Source organism: Symphalangus syndactylus, chromosome 15, assembly GCF_028878055.3.
Source record: "Symphalangus syndactylus isolate Jambi chromosome 15, NHGRI_mSymSyn1-v2.1_pri, whole genome shotgun sequence".
NCBI classification, from domain to species: domain Eukaryota; kingdom Metazoa; phylum Chordata; class Mammalia; order Primates; family Hylobatidae; genus Symphalangus; species Symphalangus syndactylus.
The window spans coordinates 97,911,141-97,925,721 of record NC_072437.2 but is presented as its reverse complement, the minus strand read 5'-3'; the positions used below and the strand labels follow the sequence as shown (position 1 = coordinate 97,925,721).

Here is a 14,581-nt window from a genome sequence, read left to right as displayed (position 1 = left end):
TACAATTCATCCATGTAACCAAAAACCACCTGTACCCCAAAAGCTACTGAAATTTCAAAATATATAAATAAATACAAAATTTTTTTAAAGCATGTTTGCCTTTTTGTCTGAATAGAAGCAGTATTTTTACAATGTTCCTCACGTCAAAGAGAATGTTTCAACATTTCACCATTAAATACTGTATCATACATATCTCCTTATCAATGTAAGTTCTATTTCAAATTTGCTAAGTTATAAATTACAATGAATTGTATCCATCTTTTTCTATATCTATTAAAATTTGTCTTTCTCTTTGATCTATTAAACAAGTATCTTAGTCTATCACTAACGTAATGTTAATCCATCCTTGTATTCCTAAAATAAAGCCAATTTGGTGATTATCAATAGTATTTTAAATCATTCTGGAAATTACTATTTTACATTGAGAATCAATTAGCCTTTTTTTTTTTTTTCTTGCTTGGTTTGCACCTGGTTTCCCTAGGAAGATTATTTTCTGTTCATAAAATGAGTTATGGAGTAGTCCTTTCTATAATCTGGAAGTGTGCTGAAAGTTAGGAATATTTGCCACTTAAATAATCAACAGAAATCCCTGGTAATGGGTTTACAGGTTCTTTTGTTGTTGGTTTGAGTTCTGCTGCTGTTATTATTTTTGCTGCTGTTATTGTTGCTATCGTTGTTTGAAAAGAAGAGTTTTGTTTTATAGGTAGAGTTTTTAAAACCAACTAAATGTATTGGTTATAGGCTATTTGTCTTGATTTTCTCTCAAGACAAATTTGCCAGGTTATATTTTCTAGGAATTTATTCTAATTTCAAATATGTTAGCATAAAATATTCCTCATGGAATTGTTTTTGATCTTTTTCATGTCCACTGTTCCTCATTTCATTCTAAAACTCTACATAGACACCATTTCCTTTTTTGTGATCTAGCTTTCCAAGCATTTGCTTATTTAATACATTTTTCAAATTACTAACTTAGGGTTTTGATGGAATGTCACTGTGTTTTCTACTTCACTAATTTCATTTCTTCACTACTTTCTTCCTTGCATAATTTGTTTATTCTCATGTTTTTATTACTCCTTGAAATGGACATTTAGCCATAAAGTTACACTTAAAGTGTATCCTGCAAGTTTTAATATGTATGACTTAATTATCATTTCTAAATATTTTAACTGCCATTATGACTTAATGTTTTGTCGGATTATATGCTTGCTATTAGTCGTTATGCGTTTCAAATCCTCAATATTTTTATAAACTCAGTTTACCTGATTTATAATCACTAAAATACATGTAAAATGGAACACAAATAGTGAATTTGCTTCTTTCTGTTAATTATGCTTGTTATTAAATTAGTAGTTTTGTGTTTCAAATCCTCAATATTTTTATAAACTCAGTTTACCTGATTTATAGTCACTAAAACACGTTAAAATGGAACACAAATAGTGAATTTGCTTCTTTCTGTCCATAATTCTTTCAATTTGTGCTTTATATATTTTGAGCCTGTGTGCATACAAGTTTAGATATCTTCCGAGTACTGAATCTTTTCTCATTATATAAAGCTCTTCTTTATCCATTAAAGACTACTATGTCTAATATATATATCTTGGTTTTCTTTTGGTTTATATTTGCCTGGCAAGTACTTTTTCCATCCTTTTATATTCGACCTTTTGTGAATGTGTTTTATTTGTATTTCTTAGTAAAAATAATCACCCAGATTATGTTCAATCCAATCTGAGAACCTGTCTTACATGGTAAATACAGGCCATTTACATTTACTGTAACTCTTCCATTATAATCCTTAAAATTTTAACATAAATGGTTCATTTAAAGTTCAAATTTAATAGCTCCAAATACTCCTGATCATCCCAGGATCATATCACTTATTAATTCCATTAAACCACTCTATTTTACATAAGATTCATTTATTCTCTAACACTGCAAATGAGAAGTCAGTAATCACTTTAGCCTTCATTTCTTGGTAAGGGCCATGCCTTTACATTCTGGGTGCTTTATATATGATTTCTCTTTCAGTATTCCACAATTTCAGGATGGGCCTGGACAGGGATTTCCTCTTTTTATTTATTTTTTTTTACTCTAGTCATGGTACTTTTTCTCACTAATCCATAAATTAATGGCTTTAACCAATTCTGGAATATTTCAAGCTAACTTCTACTTGAATATCATCTCTTCTCAATTCTCCATTTGTTATTCTGAAATCACTATTAAATATGTCAGACCTTATCTTTCATGTTTCATCTCACTGTGCCTGTATAATTTCCTCATATCTATCCCAGTTCTCTATCTTTTACATATAATTCAATCAAGGTTTATATTTTGGTGGCCATTTTTTTTTCTTTCTTTCTTTCTTTTTTTTTTTTTTTGAGACAGAGTCTCACTCTGTCACCCAGGCTTGAGTGTACAGTCATGCAATCTCAGCTCACTGTAACCTCCACCTCTCAGGTTCACGCAATTCTCCTGCCTCAGCCTCCTGAGTAGCTGGGATTATAGGCACATGCTGCCACACCTGGCTAATTTTTGTAATTTTAGTAGAGACAGGGTTTCACCATGTTGGCCAGGCTGGTCTTGAACTCCTGGCCTCAGGTGATCCACCCGCCTTGGTCTACCAAATTGCTGGGATTACAGGTATGAGCTACTGCACCCAAGCATTTTTCATTGCTAATGAGTTTTTCTCCTAATTTTCTCCTTTAATATGTCAGTTATTACGTTTTTTACCTCTTAAACATTTTATCATTAATCCTTTCAAGAGTATTTATAATTTTTAAAAAAATTCTGTCAGAATATTTCATTCAGTGTCATTCACTTAACTACAAGGAGCTATGCAAGTTATGCAAAGGGCTGCAAAACAGTAATTGCCTTGAGAAATTTCCACCCTAAGCTAAATGGACTAAGCAAAAGATTGAATCTGTAAGTACTTGGTGGAAAGATTCCAGCTTCCATACTTAGGAAGTTTGCAAGATCCTATGATTCTAGTTTCTAGAAGTACCTACAGGTCCTCTCCCCACAACAAGGCCAAGGAGAAAATGTTTAATCAGGAAGGGTGGGTTTATTTTCCCCAACAAAGTCTTCTCCATGACAATGGATGGATGGAGGCCTCAGATGCCTCTGGTAGTCAGCTGCTCAGTGCAGAAAGCCAAGCTAGATACTCGATTTGTGTCTAGGAGGGTTTGTCTAACACAGTTGACAAGTGGATGAGGGTTCCAGAGAGCTAGGCTGAGAGTCCAGTCAGGCACAGCCCATTTGAAAGGCTTAGCAGGTCTCCCCCTGGGAATTCAGCCTTCCTCCCTAGGGCATTCTGTGGCTGGATTCATGACCTCTGCCTTCTCACCTGAGCACACAGGCAGCAGAGCTTGTGTCATCAGGCCAGGTGTTCATTTGCCCAGCGGAAGTCAGTAGCTGGGCCCCAGGCTGATTTTTACAGCTCATTTAATAAAATGGATTAACGGGGATTATAACTAGATGTGGGCACCAAGGTGTAGGAGACAATGGGACAAGCCTCTGCAGGTCTACTTGCCAGCTTCCCCCTTCTCTCTTGTGGTCACCAGAGGCAGAAGTGAGGCTGGTCTGGGTAGAATCAGGACATGGTGGGCTGCATTCAGAAGGTTCAGCAGGAAGGAGTGAGGGGTGGGAAGAGGAGCAAGATGGCAGCTGACTAGGAACCCACAGCACACCAGGACCTGTAGATTTTATTTAATAAATATATTATCTGAATTTTTGAACTCTAATCTTGCTATTTGTAGTGTCTGCTAAGTTTCAGGATTCAGAGACTGTTTTCTTGAAGAGTTTGGAATGTTTGAATTATGAGATCATTTTAACTGAACCATTATTTGTGTCAATCCTGCATAGCTCTACACTGAGATTCTATCTTGCCAGAGAGGTCTTATATTTGCACAGATAACTACATTGGTGATTCCTGTCCTCCTCTCCTTAACCCAAACCCCTTCTAAATTACAGAACCGTATTTCTAACTGGAGATTCAGTCATTTTCTAAAATCAAAACACACACACACACACACACACACACACACACACAAACATAACATCTTAACATCACGCAGGCAAGAAACACTGTCACCAACATATCACTCCTCTCCCATTTAGTAGAAACTTCCCTTTAAATTTCACCAGTCCTCTCTATCTACATTATCACTGTCTTTTAGTTATGGCCCTACTTGGTTCCATCTTCTGACAAGTGAGTTATGTAATAGCATCTAAGTAGCTACTACTAACTCACTCCCTGAAATACACTCTATATGCAACTGAATTATAACAAATATGTTATTACATGAAATCTACAATTTCTTATTAGTTATTAAGTGTATCTTTTTATTACACATTAATCACAATAAATATGTATTAATATAACTAAACAAACAGATTCTCTAAAAGATTAAAGCAGGATAAACCATATTTAGAACCTAAGCACAAATTTTAAGCCTTAATATTAACGGGCATTAGACACATTACAGTATACATTGTTACTCACCTTATGAGCAGGTACCAGATTTACTAAAACTGTATCCAAAAGCTCCTGAGACACTGTATCACCTTCACAAATAATAGAGCTCATAAGGTCTACCATGTGCATATGGACTTTCTGATTGTGGCCATTGCTGCAATTCAAAACAGATTTTGTTTCAATTACAACTGAGATATACAGGATTTACTCTTAAGATGATACTGACAAGCATTATGCTTTACAAAAATAATACTAAAATATTAAATAAAATTCTATGTATATTCGTTTAAAGCTTCCCTCTCTCCCACATCATACAAAAGCATAAAAATTATATTTTTAAACTACATTTCTTAGATTTTTCCCTAATTTTAACCAGTCTCACAATCAAAAGTAATTACATCAAAAGCAACTTCAGTTCTGCCTTAAATTCAGAAAATCGAATTGCTCTGAAGTTAATTCTAGTAAATAATTTTAAAGAATACACAAAAAGCTCAAATAGCCACAGGCATTAAGAAGTTAGTATGTATGTTTTATAGACAAATAATACAATCCAAAAATTTTACACTGGCTTTATGCCACTCCTCTAACCAATAATTACATATAATACAAAATTAAGCTCTATTCATTTTTGAAACTTGTATAAAAATAAATTTGTGTTAAAAGTTACATCTCTTAGCCTTCTAATATTCACTGTAACAGTTCATGCAGATTCACCTGCAAGTTCAAACTTTGTTACTTTTTTTTAATGTTATATACTTAATAAAATAAACTTACTTTATAACTGAAAATAAGGTTCTGTATAGCTGGGTGAAAATTTCATTGCTATCTTCTAACTCAAAGCATATGTTATATGACTTGACCCAAGCAATGTTCTAAAAATAAGACATAGAAAAGTGAAAGTTAAGCATTTTGATTATTAAAAATATACAAACAAAAAAATCAGTTTAAAATGTCATCAAGATACAAGATATTGCTTACCTCAAGTAAATAAAAATACCTATTGAATTGTGGGCTCTTTGTATCCTCTAGCCCCTTCAACTGTCTTGTTATAAACATAAATATATCCTTAAATAAAAAAAGACAAAGTGCCATTTAGATTATGAACGCTAAATGAAAATATCCATGAAACTCCTAGAGTTTATTCAGCACTCATGTTCACATACCATAATAAACTATAAAGAACCAGAAAAAAATTTTATTTGGCTAAAATTTTTTAAAAGTACACCTTTATATGAACAACATTAAATATCTTACATTAAATATCTTACTATCCTTCACAGGAAAACAGCAAACCGTTTGCCATAATCTTAAAGTCAAAAAACTTCATCTTATAGCAAAAGTTAAACAAATAAACCTGAAAACTGAGACAGCTAAAATTTATGCTATTTTTAGAATAAAAAGTGTTGCAATGACTGAGAGCTGATCAGGTTTCCTGGAACAGCAAAATATATGGTAATTAAATAGCAAGAGCAGTTTGGGAAACAATATTTTTTTAATTGCCAAATGACAATACAATAGATACCACAGAGAAGCTTAGACCCTTAGAAGTCAACATGTCAAGCTTCCTACCAATCTTTGTAATTACCTGCTTTTCCCCATCTTTCTAAATCTATTCCCATCTCATATTTTTGACTTATTACTATATCTGCATTTGTATCTACATTTGTATAAAGCAACCACACAATCAAGTCTGCATAATAACCAGCTAACAACATGATGACAAGACCAAACCAGCACATACCAATATTAACCTTGAATGTAAACACACTAACTGCCTCAATTAAAAGGTGCAGTGTGGTCAGTTGGTTAAAGAAGCAAGGCCCAACTGTATGCTGTCTACAAGAGACTTGTTTCATATGCAACAACACTGATAGGGTCAAAGTAAAGGGATGCAGAAAAATCTACCAAGCAAACAGAAAACAGAAAAAAGCAGGGGTTACTATTCTAATTTCAGACAAAACAGGCTTTAAACCAACAATGACAAAGAAGAGCATTACACATTGATAAAGGGTCAATTCAACAAGAAAACCTAACTATCCTAAAAATATATGCATCCAACAAGGGAACACACAGATTCATAAAGCAAGTTCTTAGAGACTTATTTAGAGACATAGATAATGACACAATACTAGTGGGAGGCTTTAACACTCCACTGACAGAATTAGATTATTGGGGCAGACAACTAACAAAGATATTCAGACCTAAACTCAGCATTTGACCAAATGGGCCTAACAGATACCTACAGAACTCTCCATTCAAAACAACAGAATATACATTCTTCTCATCTGCACATGGCACATACTCTAAAACTGACCACATAATAAGCCATAAAACAATCTTCAGCAAATTTTTAAAATGTGATTCACCACATAATGATGACCACATATGTTGAAGTTGACAGCCAAATCAAGAACACAATACCAGCCAGGCACAGTGGCTCAGCCTGTAATCCCAGCACTTTGGAAAGCCAAGGCAGGTGGATGGCTTGAGCCCAGGAGTTCAAGACCAGCGTGGCCAACATGGCAAAATCCCATCTCTACTAAAAATACAAAAATTAGCCAGGCATGATGGCATGTGCTTGTAGTCCCAGCTACTCAGGAGATTGAGACAGGAGAATTGCTTGTACCCAGGAGGCAAAGACTGCAGTGAGCCAAGATTGTGCTACTGCACTCCAGCCTGGGTGACAGAGCCAGACTCTGTCTTTAAAAAAAAAAAAAAAAACACAAAACACAATTCCATTCACGACAGCCACAAAAAGAATAAAATACCTAGGAATACAGCTACCCAGGGTGGTAAAAGACCTCCACAACAAAAATTACAAAACACTGCTCAAAGAAACCATAGAACACAAACAAATGGAAAATCATTCCATGTTCATGGATAGGAAGAATCAACATTACTAAAAAGGCCATGCTGTCCAAAGCAATTTACTGAATTAAATGCTATTCCTATCAAACTACCAAGAACATTCTTCACAAAATTAGAAAAAACTACCTTAAAATGTCTATGGAACCAAAAGGGACCCCAAACAGCCAAGGCAAACCTAAGCAAAAAAAAAAAAAAAAAAACAAAGCTGGAGACATCACATTACCCAACTTTGAAGAACACTACAAGGCTACAGTAACCAAAACAGCATGGTACTGGTACAAAAACAGACACACAGACAATGGAACATAATAGAAAGTCCAGAAATAATGCTGCACACCTACAACCATCTGATCTTCAACAAAAGCACAAAAACAAGCAATGAGGAAAGGACTCCTTATTCAATAAATGGTGCTGGGATAACTAGCTAGTCATATGCAGAAGACTGAAACTGGACCCTTTCCTCAAACCATATACAAAAATCAACTCATGATGGATTAAAGACTTAAGTGTAAAACCTAAAACTATAAAATCCCTGGAAGATAACCTAGGAAATACCACTCTGGACATAGCACCTGGCAAAGATTTCATGATGAAGATGCCAAAACCAACTGCAACAAAAACAAAAATTGACAAATGAGACCAAATTAAACTAAAAAGCTTCTGTACAGCAAAACAGAGTTAAGAGACAACCTACAGAATGGGAGAAAATATTTGCAAACCATACATTGAACAAAGGTCTAATATCAAGAAGGTATAAGGAACTTAATTAACAAGCAAAAAACAACCCCATTAAAAAGAGGGCAGGGCAGGCCAGGCGTGGTGGCTCATGCCTGTAATCCCAGTACTTTGGGAGGCCAAGGCAGGCAGATCACAAGCTCAGGAGTTCAAGACCAGCCCAGTCAACGTGGTAAAACCACTCTACTAATACAAAAATTAGCCAGGCGTGGTGACGGGCACCTGTAATCCCAGCTACTGGGGAGGCTGAGAGAGGAGAATCACTTGAACCTGAGAGATGGAGGTTGCAGTGAGCCAAGATCGCACCACTGCACTCCAGCCTGGGCGACACTGCGAAACTCCATCTAAAAAAATAAATAAATAAATATTGGGCAAAGAACATGAAGAGATACTTTTCAAAAAAAAAAAATAAATATTGGGCAAAGAACATGAAGAGATACTTTTCAAAAGAAGACATACGTATGGCCAACATGCGTATGAAAAAATGCTCAACATCACTGATTAGAGAAATGCAAATCAAAACCACAACGAGATATCATCTCATACCAGTCAGAATGGCTATTGTTAAAAAGTCAAAAAAAAATGACAGATGCTGGCAAGGTTGCAGAGAAAAGGAAGTGCTGATACATCGCTGGTGGGAGTATAAATTAGTTCAGCCATTGTGGAAAACAGTTTGGCAATTTCTCAAAGAACTGAAAACAGGACTACCATTTGACCCAGCAATACCATTATTGGGTATATACCCAAAAGAATATAAATCATTCTACCATAAAGACACATGTATGCATATGTTCATAGCAGCACTATTCACAATAGCAAAGACATGGAATCAACCTAAATGCCAATCAACAGTAAAATGGATAAAGAAAATATTCCATATACACCATGGACTATTATACAGCCATAAAATATGAGATCATGTCCTATGCAGCAACATGGATGCCACTGGAAGCCATTATCCTAAGCAAACAAACACAGGAAGAGAAAACCAAATACCACATGTTCCCACTTATCACCAGGAGCTAAACACTGAGTACATGTGAACACAAAGAAGAGAACAGACACCAGCATCTTCTTGATGGTGGAGGGTGGGAGGAGGGTGAGGATCGGAAAACTACCTATTGGGAACCATGCTTTTACCTGGGTGACAAAATAATCTGTACACCAAACCCTCATGACATGCAATTTACCTACATAACAAACCTGCAAATGTACCCCTGAACCTGAAATAAAAGTTTTTTTTAAAAAAGGTTACTTAAAAAAAGTTACTTTGATAGTAGTACTGTGGAAAATATGTTCTCTATGAATGAACCCTTCCTGGATTGTTGAAAGAGTACACATGCCATATTGACCCTATGTGGCGATGGAAAGACAACAGTCACTTATAAGCTCACCAATTACTGCCTAAACATGAAGCCAACTATATAAAAGGGGTTTGCTGATGACAATAACAAACTGAAAGTGGAAAGGTAAGGCTCAAATATCACAGTTTTCTAATATGTATACAACACTACTGTACACAAAATATATAGACATACAGATATAGGAATTTGATGCTAATCAAGACGAAGTGAAATCTCTTAAATATTTAGAAAGCACCCTCAAAGTCAATAATTTTTAAGTACTATCCCCCAAAAAGAAAAAAGAGGTATAATTTAGAATAAGACTCAAAAATTCATCAGAAAAGCCAAATACTTAACATTTTTCAGCTAGGGAATAATGCACAAAGACCCTAATTTCAGCTCTTTTACAGTCTTCTCATAAATTGTCCAGTTAGAAACAGAACAGATATGCAGCTATTCTTTAGGGAGAATTTCTCGTTACCCCCAAAGCCCTGAAATAGGTCCTTGATTATGCAAACTGAAAGATCCCCAAGAGAGGTAAATAAATTGTACGGTAGCAGTCTTAAGTTAGACTTCCTCGTCATGAGAATGTCAACAAGACATCTAGTACGGGAGAGCCACAGCCACCGTCAAACAAATGGAATCATTCCTTAAACCGATTAAGTATCTCCAAATGAGAAATTCACATTTAGGAATCAAGATAGTACCTCGGTATACAACTACATGGAACAGCTCATGTTATCTACTTTCTTTAAGTCTCCGACCATTCTCAAATCTTACAATTCAATTCCACCTTTAAATGACAAATATTGCCCTCTACCTCCCTCATCCTAAGATTCTTTCACCAATCAAAATTTAAAACAAGCATGCCCAAAACAGGTTGCACATCCTCTACTTGAATTTTGGTAGACTTAATCAAATGAGCACGTTCCTCACTTCAGTTATCAAGAACTCCATGAGTCCAAGAACCATGCCTGGGTTTTTTTCACCACTGTAAATCCAGTTCCTGACACATAAGTAACAGCAAGACTTATTAAGTGAAATAAACATAAATTGTCTGCCATTTTTTCACACTGTGGATTAATCTTTCTATGGACTCATTCTCTAACCCACAGTTTCCACAATTATCTTTTATTGTTTTCTGAGACTCTTGCTGTGCTGGCCAGGCTGGAGTGCAGTGGCACAATCTCACTCCATCCTCCACCTCCCAGGTTCAAGTGATTCTCCTGTCTCAGCCTCCACAGTAGCTGGGGTTACAGTCATGTGCCACCACAGCCGGCTAATTTTTGTATTTTGAGTAGAGATCAGGTTTCATCATGTTGGCCAGGCTGGTTTCGAACTCCTGAACTCAGGTGATCCGCCCACCTCAGCCTCCCAAAGTGCACAGGTGTGAGCCACCGCACCCGGCCTCCACAATTATCTTTTACTGTTGCTGTTTTTAATTCCTACCTGATCTGCCTTATAAATATTCAGTATCTTTTGCACAACTCTAATTACTTCATGCTTTCCACCAGCATTTTCCTAAAAAGATCATTCGTGCTATTCCCCTTCTCATCTTTTAAAGATACTGTAACCAAGTACCACATGTCTTTTGTACCTTTCCATTAAAATTTTGTTCACTGAATCTCTTTTTTCTTTTTTTTTTTTTAATAGAGATGGTCTCACTCAGCCCAGGCTGGAATGCAGTGGTGCCATTTTGGCTCACTGCAACCTCCACCCCCCGGGGGCTCAAGCACTCCTCCCACCTCAGCCTCCCAAATAGTTACGGGATTACAGGTACATGGCACCACACAAGGCTAAATTTTTTTTTTTTAAGTAGAGACAACGCCTTGCTATGTTGCCCAAGCTGGTCTCAAACTCATGAACTCAAGTAATCGTCCTGCCTCGGCCTCCCAAAGTGCTGGGATTACAGGCCTGAGCCACTGCGCCTGGCCTGTATTTTCTTCATAACAATTTATATCACACCTTCCGTTAAATAAATTAGGATTATATATTATAAACTCATGTTTATACTAGGTACTGTGTTTTAAATAATGGCCATGGTCTTCAATATGGATTTTCAAAAGTGAAAAGCAATTGCCCCCAAAATTATAATGAAAGAAACAGAGCTAATGATGACATAATATAAAAAAAATTATACACTGTATGAATCTACTTCTTAACCTCAAGACCAGAAAGTTTTTCAAAAATAAGTTCTAAAAAAAAAAACATTAAGTTTAGCAAAAGATTACTGTAGCTAATGTCAAAGAATCCAAGGAAATCATCTAAATACCTTAACTGTTATTTTAGTTAGAAAGATAAATCAAAGTATCAGTCAATCTTGGAGTTATTTAAATCAGTACTTGCCTTTAGTTTATCAGGGGATGTGTAAGGAGCTTCAGGAGCATAAATCCTGAAAATATCAGCAAGGCAGCAGGCTACCAGTAAGCGAACATCTTTATCAGGATGCTTGAGAAAAAAATCTGAAGCAAGATGTAAAGCTAGGTTTAAATAAAGCTCCTTTTCTTCTTCAGAGTCCTGGTCCATATCCATAAAAGTTTTCACAACCATCTATACAAAAATAAAAAATCAAATAATGAAATGCTCCATGTAAAACTACAGTCATGTGAAATAAAGGTCATATTAATTGCTAAGGTTAACTTCAAATGAATATACTTTCATTTTTCTGCAGAAAGTCTCTATTTGAGAGAACACAATCCTTCTAAAACTACAAAGTAAACTTTTATTTAAAAGACTTACTAAAATATTTTTTCATTTACCCAAAATATCTGCTAACCAGATTTTTAAAGTTTAAATTGCCCTTATGTAGTAGTCATTATTGGAAGAATTCCAATAGAATATTTGTGGAAACTTCTGGTCTCACTTGTACAACTGGACTAAAAGAAGTATGTCCTTAACAATACCATCTTTTTTAAAAATAATATTTCTAATCCTTTCATGAGAAGAAAAAGTATATGCCTAAAGAAAACCCTAAGATGACAATTTTCCATTTAAGCCATTAAACCACTCCAGTCACATGGTTTTATTTAAGAAAGGATGTCAAAGATGCATCCCTCAACACTGAAAAGCTACTATGAAGTATCTACCACAGCATCCAACAAAATATTTCTTGTGTGGCAGTAAAAGAGAATATGATGTGGATAATTCATTAATTCAGTTGCACATGTGAGTTAAGCCAAAGGAAGCTAAAAGAAATGGTTCTTTTTTCAAAAATATTTCTATAAAAGGTGAATAGAAAATAGAATGGTATACCATTAATTCTGAGAAGAGCTTTCTCTGATTTCAATATTAGTAATTACAATGATGATCTCAGTCTGCACTATTCCTACTTCAGATGAAACAAAATTGCCTAACTTGACAGGAACTGACATTTAAATACAACTCCAATGGAAAGGTGACCATCCAGCATCCACTAGGTGGTGCTGCAAATACTAGACAACAAGTGGGGCTGGCCACAAAGTATCAATGTTAAATGTCTTGGTCCTTTATGCTGCAACGATTTCCACTTGCCATCCAGCTAGACTTCTGAGTAACAAATGGCTCGATTTCTACTGAATTCTCGGAGCAGCTGTGGAAAACACTGTTCCTCACAGAGCAACCTCTCAGTTCTATTATGCCAGATACCAGAAGCAACAGTAGACTAATCCTTCCAACCTGGCACTACATTTAGATTAAGGGTATGATGTCTGGGTCTTTTAACTTTTTTATTACTTTTAAGATTTATGCTTTGATTGCCTATATGTTTAGGAAAAACCACAAAGGGTAAAAAAGAACTGCATGCATGGAACTATTTATTTCTGTAGATCTCTTAACAAAAGATAAGAGATTAAGCAAATTTTGAATAAAATGTTACAGGAAAAAAATTTTATAAAGTGTCAGCTTGCACATTAACAAATGGTTATAATGTATAAAACTTACATGAGTATTTGTACATATCATCCTACATAATTTTTTCATATTTTTCTAAGAAGGAGGATGCTAAAAATAGGAAGCATAAATCAGGAAAATAAATGAGAAAAAAGTATAACTGGATTACTGCTAGACATAAATGTCTACAAAATAATGAAAGCATATTACAAACATTAAATATGAGTACTGAGGCAATCATTCCACCAACAATAACCACAAAGTTTGTTCAAGGTCCAGAAAATGGGAATTCCTCACTACTGTCTACAACTCAAATGCTGTTATAAAACTCATTAATAACTCATGAGTCCTCCAAATTAGAAAAGAAATCTGAGAAAATAACATCTCTAAAAGACACTAATGCTAATCAGTTTTAAGTGTAGGCTCTGAGTTCAAGATTAGTTTCTCAACAAATAACAGGAATGCTCACTTATTCTTAGTATAAACAAATATAAGGTAATAAACGTATTAGTTTCTCTAAAAATGCAATAGGTCAAGAGAAGGTAAATACACAGAAAATGAAGCATGTCATATATAGAAGGGATTTATAGCTTGACTATTCTTTTTTTTTTTTTTTTTTTTTTTTTGAGACGGAGTCTCGCTCTGTCGCCCAGGCTGGAGTGCAGTGGCGCAATCTCGGCTCACTGCATATAGCTTGACTATTCTTAATAAAATACACACCAGTTTCCAACTAGATAAAATATCCACCTATTAGTAAATTTAATCTGCTCAAAGATGATTTTCCTTTGAATAAACATCTGATATCTGACATTCTAATACTTTAAGTATAAATATATATATGTACAATATTGACTTTATGTGAAATTTATGATCGTATTAGCATCTTTTTCTCTTTATAAAAATTATATACACCATGTAACAATAAAGAAGAGTATTTGTTTTTAAGCCCCTGGATCTTCAATGATTAATTTGGGAACGTTTTTCAGTCCTGACATCTAGGTAAATAATAATATATCAAGCAACATAAATATCTAGGTAGATACAACCTCGATTGGAAATGCTCAAAAATAAAGACCATCTAAACTAACTGATAGACCAGCTTAACATTCTCCTTGGACACTATGCTTCTTTATCCATTTTAACAATTACAGAGATCATCACCACCCTAAAGGAAAAAGTGAAAATATTATTCAAACACATATGAAGAGGCCCTAGCCTCATCCATAGAAGTTCACCAGCAATCTTGATTCATTACTACATGTCAGAAGCAGAGGGAGAAGCTTAAAGTGAAGCC

The 14,581-nt window shown here is 35.1% G+C and overlaps 1 protein-coding gene across 13 annotated transcripts in view; it reads right to left on the bottom strand.

Annotated features, from left to right (window-relative positions):
- Positions 1 to 14,581, bottom strand: part of PDS5B (PDS5 cohesin associated factor B) — a 189,614-nt gene that overhangs the window by 110,373 nt on the left and 64,660 nt on the right. For all 13 annotated transcript variants that reach the window (XM_055244893.2, XM_055244895.2, XM_055244899.2 and 10 more), the window contains 4 exons: positions 11,767 to 11,970; positions 5,453 to 5,539; positions 5,249 to 5,346; positions 4,502 to 4,628 (listed from right to left, as the gene is read on the bottom strand). In XM_055244893.2, coding sequence (XP_055100868.1) covers positions 4,502 to 4,628; positions 5,249 to 5,346; positions 5,453 to 5,539; positions 11,767 to 11,970 — 516 coding nt within the window. The remainder of the gene's footprint in view (positions 1 to 4,501; positions 4,629 to 5,248; positions 5,347 to 5,452; positions 5,540 to 11,766; positions 11,971 to 14,581) is intronic.